This window comes from Euleptes europaea, chromosome 2 (genome assembly GCF_029931775.1).
Source record: "Euleptes europaea isolate rEulEur1 chromosome 2, rEulEur1.hap1, whole genome shotgun sequence".
Taxonomy (NCBI): domain Eukaryota; kingdom Metazoa; phylum Chordata; class Lepidosauria; order Squamata; family Sphaerodactylidae; genus Euleptes; species Euleptes europaea.
The window spans coordinates 83,075,289-83,089,828 of record NC_079313.1 but is presented as its reverse complement, the minus strand read 5'-3'; the positions used below and the strand labels follow the sequence as shown (position 1 = coordinate 83,089,828).

General features: G+C 44.4%; 1 protein-coding gene across 1 annotated transcript in view; it reads left to right on the top strand.

The window, feature by feature from the left end:
• The window catches only part of SRPK1 (SRSF protein kinase 1), a 47,014-nt gene that overhangs the window by 14,317 nt on the left and 18,157 nt on the right, over positions 1–14,540 (top strand). The window contains exon 3 of the mRNA XM_056867649.1: positions 5,819–5,937. Within this exon, the coding sequence (XP_056723627.1) occupies positions 5,819–5,937 (119 nt within the window). The remainder of the gene's footprint in view (positions 1–5,818; positions 5,938–14,540) is intronic.

Genomic DNA, 14,540 nt, shown 5'->3' with positions numbered 1-14,540 from the left:
CCCGTCCCGTCGGGACCTGAAAGTCACGTATGACGGTTCAGGGGACCAGTTGACCTTTTTCATGGTCCAAGTGGACATTTTTATGCGAGAACAAGGCCGAACCTTCACTTCCGAGGAGTCCCGGGTGCAGTACGTGGCTTCCTTACTGCAAGGGGAGGCGGCCGCCTGGATGGTGTTTCAGTATGAACTCCGCTCGCCGGTGCTGCGAACCCTGGACGAGTTTATGGTAGCACTCCGAAACCGCTTTGAGGACCCGACTCTGGGTGAGCGGGCTAAAGCCTCCCTGATGCAACTGCGTCAAGGGACCAAGTCGGTGGCGCAGTATGCAAGTGAGTTCCAGTCACTGGCCAGCCGAATCCTGGACTGGAGTGAGGCCACTTTGGTACAGTGTTTCAGGGAGGGCCTCAACCCGGACCTCCAACATTGGGCCTTTATGCAAGGGAACCCCCCGGATGTGGAAGGTTGGGTTCGCCACGCTGCCGACATCGAGAATCGCAAACAACTTTTGACCTTGTCCAAACAACGCATTGGACGAGACCCGAGACCCCGGAGCGACCGGGGCCGAGACTTCCGACTGGGGGGCAGCGGGGGTCCCTCGGCCGCTGAACGCCGCAAGCGTTTTGAGACCGGTGTCTGCCTGACCTGCGGAGGTAAGGGACACTTTGCGTCGCAATGCCCCTCTCGTTCGGGCCGTCCCAACCCCCCACGCCAAGCCCCGACCGAACCACAGAAGGCGGCCGCCGAGGACCAGCCCCGCCGCAGGAGCGGACCACCGGGCCGACGTTCCGGCGCGCCCTCCGCTCTCCATGCGCGCCCCCAGGACGGGGTCTCCACTTCTACTGGCCCAACGGGGTCCCGGATTACAAGTACTACTTTTGATTCAGACGGGTCCCCGACCGCCACCACTCCTTCCCCCTCTTCCAGTGAGGAGGAGGAGTGGGAACAGCCGGCAAAAAACGCCGTCGGTCTGCTGTAGAGGGGGCTCCGCAGCAGACCGCCCCTGTTGTTGTGCAAGGAGCTCCACCGATGGTAAGCGCCCAAGAGGACAATGTATATGTGCGTGTTCACCTTTCCCTACCAAAAGGGGGTCCCAGTTTAGAATTCCCCGCTTTGGTTGACTCGGGGTGTGCCCGCACCATGATTAGCGAGGACACTGCCAAGAAACTGGGAGTCCGGCGCAAGCGGCTTCCGGGACCCCTCCGCTTTTCCCAAATGGACGGGAGTGATTTTAAACGGGGCCCGGTGACCCACAGAACTGCAGCCGTGATTATGTCCGTGGGGGAACATTGGGAACGCTTGTATTTTACCATCGCCCCTATAGTAACCCCTGTGGTGTTAGGGATGAACTGGCTACGGGGACACAACCCGTCCATCGACTGGGTTGAACGGGTGCTCTCGTTTCCCGAAAACCCCTGTGGATTACATGACAAGGAACGGGTTGTCCGGTCTCCGGCCGCCGCTGTGGTAGGGTCCCCCCCCCCAGCCACCGTTCCTCCTCAACTGCCCACTGAATACTTGCAGTTTGCGGACGTCTTTGATGTTAGGGAATGTGACGAACTACCCCCCCACAGAGAGACGGACTGCGCCATCGAAATTGTGGGGGAAGGCAAACTGTCTAAAGGGAAGGTATACCCCATGAGCCCTAGTGAAAAGGCGGTGTTACGGGACTATCTGGATGCCAACTTGGCGAGGGGTTTCATACGCCCTTCCAAGGCTCCTTATTCGGCCCCAGCCTTCTTTGTGAAGAAAAAGACGGGAGATTTAAGACTGTGCATTGACTTTCGTAGGCTAAACGCCGTCACCCAGTCTAACGCTTACCCTCTCCCTCTTATTCCCGACCTTCTAGCACAATTGAAGGAGGGCCGAATCTTCACCAAACTGGACTTAGTGGAAGCATACCACCGCATTCGCATTAAAGAAGGAGACGAACCCAAAACAGCCTTTTCCAGCTGTTTTGGAATGTTTGAATACCTAGTCATGCCTTTCGGACTTTCGGGGGCTCCCAGTGTGTTTATGCAATTAATTAATGAGGTTTTACATGATTTGCTGTTTCGGGGGGTGGTGGTATTTCTCGATGACATCCTTATTTACTCTGAAACCATGGAAGAACATGTGCGCCTAGTGCGAGAAGTGCTCCAGCGGCTGCGGGAGCACAAACTATATGCTAAGGTGTCCAAATGTGAGTTCCACCAACCTTCCATTACATTTCTTGGGTACGTGATTTCCCACCAAGGGTTAGAAATGGACCCCACAAAGGTCCAGGCGGTGCGGGATTGGGAACCCCCCACTACCCGCCGCCAGCTTCAGCAGTTCTTGGGATTCGCTAACTTTTACCGCAACTTCATTCCCAACTTTGCCCAAGTTGCGCTTCCCCTCACTGCCCTGTTGCGTACCAAGGACAAGGGGGCTAGCGCCGCGCTTCCCTCAGCCCGTTTGCAATGGTCCCCCCAGTGCCAGCAAGCTTTTGAACGTTTAAAGCTGCTTTTTTCATCCGAACCCGTTTTGGCTCACCCGGATTGCACCAAGCCTTTTGTGGTGCAAGTGGATGCCTCGGATGTGGCCATGGGCGGGGCCCTATTGCAGAGGGATGAAGGGGGGCGGTTGAGACCATGCGCCTACTTCTCCAAGAAGTTTTCCCAGTCCGAAATCAACTGGGCTATTTGGGAGAAGGAGGCGGCGGCGGTCAAACATGCCCTCACCATATGGAGGCACTTTTTAGAAGGTGCCGAGCTGCCGTTTGAAGTGTGTACCGATCACAAGAATCTCGAGGCTCTCAAGGGAGCTAGAAAGCTCAACGCCAAACAAATTCGGTGGGCCCAATTCTTCGCAAAATTCCGGTTCACCCTCAAGCATGTCCCTGGCAAAGAGAATGCCCTAGCCGACGCTTTGTCACGACTTCCCCAGTATCGCAACGATTTCGATCGCCCAGTCGACTCCCTGTTCACTCCCGAGCAGCGAGGGGAGGTTCCTAGCTTAGCCGTCACTACCCGGTCCCAAGCCCAACAACCAGACACCCCCCCTACGCTCAAAGGTATCCCGGAAGCCTTCCAACAGCGGCTCCGGGACGCCTCCTTACAGGAGGAGGAGCACCATCTCCTCCCCACTGGCTTGGAACGAACCAACACCTGGTGGGTGCAAGGGGGAAAACTATATGTCCCATCCTCCCTTCGTAAAGAGGTATTGGGACTTGTACATGGTGCCAGGTTGGCGGGTCATTTTGGTTTCATAAAAACTCTTCACCTGGTACGGAGGCAGTTTTGGTGGCCCGGTATGAGATCCGATGTAGAGCTGTACGTGCGCAGCTGCCCCACTTGCGCCACAGCTAAAAGACGGATGGGAAAACCCCCAGGGCTTCTCAAACCGCTTGAGAACCCCTCCCGTCCCTGGGAAGTCGTCGCCATGGATTTTATCACCGACCTACCTCCAAGTCGGGGAAAGACGGTTCTCTGGGTAATCACGGACCTCTTTTCCAAACAGGTCCATTTCGTTCCATGTGCAGGTCTTCCTTCAGCCCAGGGCTTGGCTAAACTGTTCGTCACACACGTCCTCAGGCTACACTCGATCCCGAGGAAGGTCCTCTCCGACCGGGGGGTCCAGTTTGTTGCCAAATTTTGGCGAGCCTTCCTAAAGCTAATGGGGGTGGAGGAACAGGGCCTTTCTTCCGCCTATCACCCCCAGACGGATGGTCAAACTGAACGAGTAAACGCGGTGGTAGAATGTTATTTGCGTTGCTATGTAAATTTCCACCAGGACGACTGGGTCGACCTGCTGCCATTTGCCGAATATGCGTACAACAATGCGCCTCATTCCTCTACCGGCTTTAGTCCCTTCCAAGTAATATACGGGATGGAATTCGGTCCTTTCGGTTCCGCTCCCGTCACGCCAGAGCTCCAGTCCACCCCTGATCTTCAGGAGTGGATTCAGGTAGTCAAATCTACCTGGCCATGGCTGCTCAAGAATCTTGAGAGGGCAAAAAGCAAGTACAAGGAACAGGCAGACAAACACCGGTCTCCGGGATGGGAACTTAAGGTGGGAGAGCAAGTCTATCTGTCCACTAAAAACCTCCGCTCTCTGCGTCCCTGCAAAAAATTGAGCGACCGTTATGTGGGACCTTTCCCCATTACCAGAGTAATCAACGAGGTTACCGTGGAACTGGAACTCCCAAAGACCCTCAAGGGGGTCCATCCAGTCTTTCATATAAGCCTCCTCAAACCTTATGTGCCAGCTCCCCAGTTCCACCCCCCTCCCGCACACGAGATTCCTACCGTGGTAGGGGGGGATACCCATTTGGAAATATCCAAGGTTTTAGATTCCAAATGGAAGAAAGGGAAACTGTTTTACTTTGTTCGTTGGAAAAACCTTGGGTCCGCTCACGACGAGTGGGTGGCCGCACCCCACATGGCGGCCCCTCGCTTGATCCGAGAATTCCACCTCGCTTATCCCGATAAGCCTCGCCCTCTCGAGGACCCTGGAGGGGGGCCTTAAGGGGGGCAGAATGTGAGGGTCTCTGTCTATGTGTCTCTGCTTCCCATCACCTGCCTTGTTATCAGTGAACTCGTAAAAGCAGTTCACACCTTCTGGTCTCAGGCGCCAGGCCTGATTGCCCCTAGTATCTTCCCCCCCGCTGTTCTTCCTGTCAGTACTCCCTCAGGCCGATGCGGCCTTGGAAGTGTGATAGCTTCACCAGACTTCCTGGGACTCGTCTGATGTTTTGTATTATGCCAAGCTTGTAACTTCCCATAACAATAAGTGTGAACCCCAGTGCCCCAGTGCCCTGGAGTCAATATATTCTGTAAACCCGAATAGCCCCTCACTTGCAACTTTCTACCTGTGCCTGTCTCATCTCCTGATGTCTTCAATAAATCCTTTGTTTCTTTATCAACGTCTGAACATTTGATTTGGAGAAGTAAACTCAGAGAGAGGGGATCTCTCACACTTTGTCTACTTTTGGAATATAATAATTAATTATGCTTTACCTTATATATGTATTAGCATTAGTTCCTAACCACAGTTTACAGGTGTCGTTAGCCTGAACCACAGTATGCAAACATACTTGTGCTATGAGTGACTAGTAAAACAGTATTCACATGTAACGATATCTTTGCTTAGCTCAGAAACTGAAAGTTGGGGGGAATTCCTTATGACCAGAATGGGGGAGGGGTACCCAAGCCCTCATTACTTTCTAAGCTGGTTAGACAATGAGGCAGTGTTAAGTCTGCATTGGGCCTATGATCCTACTTTTTGTGCTGTATAGAGGCCACCCTGAAGATTTCCCAAATTTTGGAATCTGCTTCTTGACAGATGCAACCTTCTGTTTTCAGAAATGGGGCTTCAGAAGGCTTGCTGCATCTGCAGGCTTGGATCCACTGGAGCATTTCCACAGACAGGATTTCCACCATGGATTGTGACTTTCTTGCTTCCCCCCTTCTGATGCAACCCTAAATGTCTCCCTGAAAAGCTGTTCCGAGGAGCATTTGGGACTGCAGTGGAAGAGGGAAGACACAAATGTTGCTGTCCATGGATGGAAATCCTAGAGTCATGGAGTCAGGCCACTGTGTTTACCACAGAACCCATTGGATTGTGCCTTTGAAGAATTTGTGGTGAGGTATTTCTAACCCACTTAAATCCATAGTAACTCAAGACAGATTATGTATATCTGCATTTAAGGGCTTGTTTTAAAAATCAGAACTAGTTTGGACCTTTCACTGTCTATTCTCAAACAGCATTTTTTGTATTCACATTTTTTTACCTTCTTTGGTCTGAATACTTGCATCTATAGTAGAAAGCTTAAATTTATGCATTTTGTGATCTATATCAGACCTGAAATTCAACATCGAGGCCCTGCTTCCCATTCAGAGAATGATCTCCCTGACCAAGAAGAAGAAATCCTGGGATCAGATGATGATGAGCAGGAAGATCCTAATGATTACTGCAAAGGTGAGAAATCATTGCTCAGAGTTTTGCTGTACACATATGGGATTGAAAATTAAGGCTGCAAACTTTGTGGTAGAACAGGTGGGGAGAGAGAATGGATGGTTCCAAATCTTTAGGAGCATGTTCACACACAGTTTATCACACATCAGTAGTGCTCTGGAGGATTGTGAACATGAAGGAATCTGTTCCTCCTCTTTTCTAGACCACAGTTGTGCAGACAATGGAAGACCCTTTCTGCCCATTCCTGGTATTTCCATGTTGAAGACAGCTGAAATTAGTAAATACCATGAGGTTGGCATAGATCTCACATTTATTGAGCAGCATTAGGAACGGAGGGTCTGGTGGCTAATCGTACAAACGGGGCTGCTAACACTCTTGGTCTGGCAAGGCTCCTGCTGCTTTGAAAGTTACCTTAACAGAAAGCAGAATCAAAGATAATGTTGATCCTATTTTCTGCAAGCCTGTGATGTACAGTTGTGGGGGTCAAACAGTTGCCTTTAGCTTACTTACTTTGGTTCAGGACCCTGGCAAGAATAAGCTATGGCATCTCAGGGTGGATTCAAATTGATTTAAATCACTAGTCACTAAGACTCAATGTAAATCATGATTTTCTACATAAAGGCTTATTTTTGCTGGCTGTTATAACCTTAATATTTACAACCCAGATGAAGGTTTCACTTTTAGAATAATAACTTTTCAGGTTACTTTTACAGTTAGATCAGAAAATTAATGATTGTTCAGTTATTTACCATTTGAAATAGTTCACCTCGCAGTGATTTCATAATTATCGCTTGTTTAATAGGTTAATCATTCACATTGGAACAACTTTTCTGCTGTGCTTTCTTGGAAGGAGAAAAATAATCAACAATAACAATAGCTGTTTAAATTGTTTTATTTAACTAAAAAAACCCTATATAGCATATGCATTTTTATATTTAATCATCCATGTTTGTGAACTAATGTGCTTAAAATATCTTTAAAAAAACCTGCCAGGTCAATATGAAAAACTTAAAATACTGTCTCAGCGCACTCGCCTTCATTTTCATTTTCTTGTTTGTTCACAATCTGGAAAAGAAAAACAAGCTTTCCCACTTTATCAGGTCCCAAACAATTTCTCAATTTAGAATTAATGAGTCAAAAGGAAGAGGATATTCTTGCTACGCCAGCAGAAGAAGTTGCTGCTGTTAAAAGTGAAGTCATTACTTCAACAATCTCTAAATCCAAGTGCTTAAGTGACTTCCACCAGTTCGCTGGTGTGACTTTCTTTAAAACATCATCAGGAATCATATATTTCTTGTATAGTTCCCCCTTAGCTATAAAGTTTATTATAGAAGGCATTACAGATGGATGATTGCTGGATACCCATGTCATAACGTACTCTTCTTCAGCACTTAAGGTTTGCCCCTGGTACCAGAGATTGACACTATTTGTGAGAAAAGGGACTGGAGAAAGTGCTTGTCCCGTTGTTGTTTTTAATGCCTTGCAATTTAATTCTGCCATTGCATAGTTCTGGTTTTAAGTGCTCACTCAGTTCCTGCCAAATTTCAACAGCATCAGTAATAAAACCGCTATTTTTCTGTATTTTGTTTAAAGCTTCAGAAATGGGTTTCAAGATGCTCAGCATATGTTCAACATTTCTCTTAAGTCCAGTGTTGAGAATTTTGGCCATGGCAGTGCCATCTATTTTATCTCAGTTTTGTTCAGAATAGGCCAGTTCTTGATATACTGCTCAAAACAGTCCACTACAGAGTTACATCTAACATCTTGTGGGGAAGTTAGCTTGGTTCTACCCATTCTTTTCAGAGCAGCTGCTGCAAAGTGATTGTGACAGAAGTATTTAGTAATTTCAACATTAGCCTTTGTTTTTGAAACACCAAAGACTTTGGCTAGGAGGTACATCAAATGACCACTGCAACCATATGTTATTATGGTATTAGCTTGGTATTCATTCTCTTCTAAATTCTCATCTTAGATTCATTTGCAGCATTGTCTGTGACCAAGCTGAGTACTAGACATTTGAATTTTTGTTCACATTGCTAGTACTACTTGTAAGTATTCTGCTCTGTATACATTTCCTGACATATCAATTGTTTCAGCAAGGAAGATAATTCCTTTCTTCTGTTATATAAGCACATACAATAGGATCATTGTGGACATTGTTCCACCCATCAAGACTTAGATTAACAATTTTACCCTCTAGATTTGTTAAACGTACTGCTCCATTTCTTTTTCATACACTTTATCCAGCAGTTTTCCTGCAGCTTCTGCTCTGCTGGGTGGACTGTATCCTGGTCTTAATGACTGAATCATATTAATGAAGTGCGGGTTTTCGATAAGGCAGAAAGATGAGTTTGTCGGGTAAACAGACTGGGCAATTTTTACATCAGTTGACTCTTTTTATAATCTGGTTCTTACCACAGATTTATCTGTGTTGGTTCCTGGATGGTGGATTTTTTTTTCCTTTTGGGTGATGTGCTGGGAATATGTGATATATGTGATGTGACTGGAACACTGTCTTGGACAGATAACTGAAACTAGAACAAGAGGATGGGGATCCTGAAGGTGGATAGTTTCTAGAATCCTGTTTGTTGATGATGGATTCCCCTAAACAAAATAGTCAATGCTGTAATTTCATTATTTATACAATTTCTGCATATTTAGTATAACTCATTGTATTCACTGCCACTACTGCCTGAAAAAGGAAGATCTGAATGTTTCAACTTTTTTTCTTTATAAAAACTGTATCAAAAATGACAGTAACAGTAACAAATATATTTTTGCTCAAACATGACAGTTCCTCAAGGCAGTCTTAAAGAAATATGATGAAATTAAAGTTTCCAGCCTGAAGATCTTGCATCTTCAGACATTTCCTTTTGTCATGTTAATCACAACTTTTACCTGTGAAGGAACACTTTTCCTGATATTGTTTCATTTGGGCCACCAGGCCTTGCATTTCTTTGTTGCACTGTTTGCACTTTGCACACATGCCTGCCTTACCCATAGGTAGAGGAACTTAATGAAAATATTTGCAAATTTGGTCTCTTTTATAGTCTGCTGCCATTATAGGTTTTCTCTTCAAGGAAGATAATAATATCATAAATCTCCGGCTGCACTCACAAAGATCTCAGGATTTCTGGAGTACTCTGCTCAAAAAGTTTCACTTTCATTTCAACTGCTTGCCCCTGCCTCCTCATGCTTAGCTCTCAACATCTCCTTATCCAGATATATTCCACTTCGAACAATCTTCTATTTATTGAACTTCTTTAAATTTAGCACTTAAGTGGTAAGGGGTTCATTCAGTGTACATAGATTTGCAGAGGAACAATAGGATTGAGTTCTTTCTCAACTCTGTCTGTTCCTTTAGAAACATTTTTGCTGTTAAGAAGAGACATGTTATCTCTGTAGACACAAATTCACAGTTTTGAGAGCTGCAGAACCAAGCGTTTGAGATGGTATCTTCTAGATAGAAAAATTACCCAAAATAATCTTATGGAAACCTCTGGGAGAGCATGACATTGGGGCCCTAATGAATGAATTAATTGAATTCATTTACAAACTTTTAAAAACATTGCTTGAATATACAATCTCAAACTCCATAATTTAAAATTAATCCTTATTTCATGATGAAAAACCTTTGGTCTATAATATATTGTAAATAGAATGCTTTTTGTGGAAAAATTTATCGAAAGATAATTTTCTATCAAGCAAAATCTGCTTTACATTTTTAAAAAAATCCAATTTCAAATTTTAAAATCCAATTAAAAAAATCATTGATGTTTATCCCGCCTGTCCAGTTTTATAGATGTTGTTCTGCCTGGGTGGGGGCAGGGGGAGAGAGCTTATGGTGTTGCTGCTCCTGTCACTTCTAGTGCATTGCCAAAGGTGTGGGTGTTTTGGTCACTCTCATCCTTTGCTCTTGCCGCCTTTAACATATGACCTTAAATATGTTACATGCTTTTTTTGTATTGCGAAAAGTATTACCCTTTATTTACCATAACTGTTAGTAAAAAGTAGAGCCAAAAGTGCAGTAATATTAAAGACAAAGAAAATCTTTGGTATAAAAGGGAATCTATCTGCAAACAGTACAGAATTGCACAGCAGTGCCTTTTGGTTGTTGCGACCTCTGCAAGGGTATTCTGTTTGTTCATAGGATTTTTATGGCCTCTTTACAGCAAGCCTTCCTCATACCTACAACTCTGTTGCGTATTTGGAAGGCTTTTAAAGGGCCTTTGATTACTCAAGGCAATTATTTTGTTAGTGTATTGGAAGACAGTGGTCTCGATTGTGTGTTTTTTTTTTTTTTTTAAAGGCTGGTTTTCATTCTGTTGTTAGAATGATGTTTTTACTGATTTTATTATCACCTGCCTTGGGTCCCAGTTATTGGCAGAGAAGTTATCAGAGAGGCAAGCTTAGAAATGTATTCAATAACTAAAATTTAAATAAGTATATTGTTTGTAGATCTAGCAGATGCCGGCGATTGCATGTGTTACTCTAAAATCATAAAACTTAATGGGCAACTTTCCAGGCAAGCATGTCAGAAGTAGTCGTATGGGTGTAGATGCATTTGAGTGCGCACACACAGGAGGCACTCTTGATTGTGCAGCAAGGAAAAATTGACCTTCAGAAGTAGTTCTGATTAGTATGTAATGCTGTTGTGGTACTGATGAGATATTAGTCATATTTGTATGGATATTTTCCCACACTGTGAAGAAATCAATTTTGTATGAATAGTAAGTTCCAGGTGATTCTAAAATTGCCAAAATCATTTGAAGAATAAATGTTGAGTCATAATCTGTTAAATAGAAAGCTGATTTGTGCTGCTAAGACTGTTTCTCATTTTCTGTAGGGATAATAGTCCTGCATCAAACTCTTTGTTTTTGGCTGAAGCAAATATAAGACACATTGAGTTTTTGGTGGAAGCTGCTCTTTTGAAACACTTCTGAATTTATTGTCTGCCTGTGGGGAAGTAATTGGAAGACCTGGATGGCATGGGGATGGGTGTTGGGGGCTGGTAGAGTAGCAAAAGTCCTTTTCCTGATGAACCTTTATCATACTTGGAATATCTTTAACCTTACTTACAAAACTGTGTGGCTTCAGTCCCTGGGGACTGGTGTTCATCTTCACCCCTCCCCTTGCACCCAATTTTGGACAGGAGAGCTAGATGTGACTATTGCTGTGGCTTAACTACAGTGATGTGTCAGCATCTCTGTGTGGACAATACATTTATTGGTACTTCCCACGTGTCCTGCTAATCAATTATGACTGTTTCCCTATGACAAGGGTGTTGGTCATTTTCTAGTGAGATCAAGTCTAAATACTGGCTAGCTGCTCACTATGTGGAGCAGAACTGCCATACCTTTTGTATATAATGGCAGACTTTTAGACTTGAAGCTAGCAAGGGTGGCCTCATATTATCTTTGAGGCTTCATGTTGTGTATGTGTAAAGTGCCATCAAGTTGCAGCCGATTTATGGCAATCCAATAGGGGTTTCATGACAAGGGATTAACAGAGGTGGTTTGCCATTACCTTCCTCTGCATAACAATCCTGGTATTCTGTGGTCTCCCATCCACTTACTGGCCAGGGCCGACCCTGCTTCTGAGATCTGACGAGATCAAGCTACCCAGGGCCATCCAGGTCAGGGCAAGATTTCACGTTACGTTTGCAAAACGAATGTAGCCATCATGCCCAATTATGTGGGGTCTAAACTACACATCTGTGAAGAAGTTCCTGTTTGAGATAGAATGATCATGATGGTGACAACCCACCACAAAGGCAGTATAAGAATATGGCTGGAATGTCCAACAGAGTTTCTTATGGAATTGTTTTTAATTGGGCTGCATAGACACATGTTACAGCTTTTTCTGCCAGGGAGATTAATTCAACAGCAGTGGCCTTCATAATTCACTGCCATGCAGTCCATCCCACCATGTTTGTCTCTGTTTTGGATATCTTATTCTCTCTGAATATCAACCAGGCTCTTAGAACAAAAGCTGGGATTTGATGCATGCTCCCCCTTTGTCTCTTTGCCTTGGTGTTAGTATTGTTAATGAAGGTAATGTCAATTATGTATACAACCTCCATATGTTATTTGTGGTTTACAAATTTTACATAATTTAGCTTCTGCAGATAATACTGAACAATCCACTGTATCTTCACTTTTTTGATGCCTATGGTAATTCTTGGTAGAAAGCTTACAGATCTGGTAGATCCATGCTCTTACAAACATGGTGTGCTTTATCAAAAGTAGCTCTGCTGTTTCTTGAGCTCAGCATTTCATAGCACTTTATGAAGAAACTTGCAGAATAGCCTCCTGGTCCTCTAAACTGATTGATTGGGCTTTACAGGCCATAATCCTCTTTCAGCAGGCTTGTTTTACAGATAAGTCTATCCCACAGTCTATCCCACAGTCTATCCCACAGTCACATAGTTTCCCTTAAGAAGACAGGGAGCAGATGGATTATCTACAGATTTTCTTGTTACTGGTCAAAGATCAGCTAGTGTAACCTGGAAGTTTTGCTTTTTAAACTTTCAGGTTTTTTCCAGTTATTCTTATTCTCTTAGGCAGTATTTTTAGCAGGAAAGTCAATAGACTAGTGTCAAAGACACTAAAATAATTTCCAAAGCTGTTGAATTCTTTATTGTACCATCACCAGAGACTGCAAAAGAAGAATCTCAAAAAAGTTACAGCCTCCAAGCCCATTTTATACTTCTTGTACAAGGGCATGCAAAACTCAAACCTAAAAGTAACATTTTCCATTCCTGGCAGACTTTTTGCTAACTTTCTCAGTCTGGCTTATGGGCTGCATCAAACCAGTCCTTTCTTTTATACTCACCACTGTGCTATCTCTTCAACACAGCATGTTTCTTTTTCACCTACATCAGTGGTTCCCAGCCTTTTCAGTATGGTGACTCACAAGTCCAAATTTACTAGGTATGGTGACCCATACAGGGCTAGCCCAAGATTTCTTTTTGTCGCTCTAGGCAAACTATGACTTTGGCACCCATCTAGTCCAGCATTAGTGGCCAACCAGATGTTTCTGAGAAACCAACAAACATTGCTGAAAGGGTGCAGCTGCCCCTAGTATGAACCCCAAACAACTGGCATTCCAAAGTACACAGCCTTAGTGTATGGAGGTTACATTCCAGCTTTTGACCACCTTCTTTTCCTCCATTACTCCCTCTAATCTCCCCTGAGATTCTAAGAAACTTATTATGGTAACTAACTGGCAAGCAACACACCTCTTGGGCTAGCTAGGGGGTTCAGCCTGGACACATGACATTCCATACCCCTCAACTGAAGTCCAACACTTTCCTTTTCCTCCACTGCCATTTATTTGTATCCCTATCCGTCTTTCTTGTCCTTGCCCCATGTGACTTTTTATAATTGGGGACAGATGCTTGGAGGAGGTCTGCCAGTTCCCGTAGGGAGAGCAGTGGCGCAGGCTTCTGCAGAATTTGAAATAGAAAAATGGCAGCAGCTGGAGGAGAAGGTAGCACAGTTGCTCTAGCAGCTGAGTCTGTGAGGGCAACACCTTTTTGCAACCTCAGGTTCCATGTTTTACTGATTGGTGCTTTGTCCCCATCATATGACAAGGGACCTTGACAGCTTACCTTCCTGTGGGAGTTATGTTGAATACTGAGAAATTCCGGCTCATTCAGGCTCTCTTCTGTTTTCCCTTTATTTCACTTGTGTATGTGTGTAAAGTGCCGTCAAGTCGCAGCCGATTTATGGTGACCCCTTTTTGGGGTTTTCATGGCAAGAGACTATCAGAGGTGGTTTGCCAGTGCCTTCCTCTTAGCCACAGCTTATGTTCCAGAAACAAAATGTGAAAAAGTTCCAAAGAATATTTGTTTCATATGAGCACCTGGAATCTGTTTTGGGAATAGGAGGAATTTTTAGAGATTAAAAATTGTTCTGGAAAAAATATACAAAAGGGCAATTTTTTTTCTGATGAATTTGCAAAAATAATGGAAATGCAACCATCTTACTAAGTGTTGGATACACAGTGCCATCTGTGAAGCTTTCAGGCATTTTTGTGGAATTTTTACAACATCAGGCAACTTCAGTGGAGAAATAAATAATGCCTCCAGATATTTACAAGGTAACATGGAATGGGTTGCTGTTAACCCACAGTCACCTCTTTAATTCTAGGTCAGTAATATGGCACAAACTGTGATGAGAAACTAGTCCCAAGAAAGAAAGAAAAATTCCAACACAAATTTAAATGTACATACAATAAATTAACTTACAGTGACAAAAGAGGAATGTCATTTATTAAGGCTGTGTTTTAGAGAGGATGTCTAGGGCCAGGTCATTTTGGTCAAGGCACAGATCGGGAGGAGGTAAGCACAGCTGTCTAGAAGAGGAGGACGTCTGTGCTATCACTGATGAGGGGGGCATGCATGCAAATACAAAACACAGCTGCTCCTTCCAACAAAAACTCGACAAAAGTGAAACAATACAACAAGGCATTAGTCCGGGCAACACAATCACGGGGCTCTTTGTTGGAGGCCTCTGGCATCAGTATAGCAAGAATGTTGCACCGGGGGGATGTGATGAGCTGCCATAAGAAAAGTTTGTGTTTAGCTAGGTGCAAAGATGCTG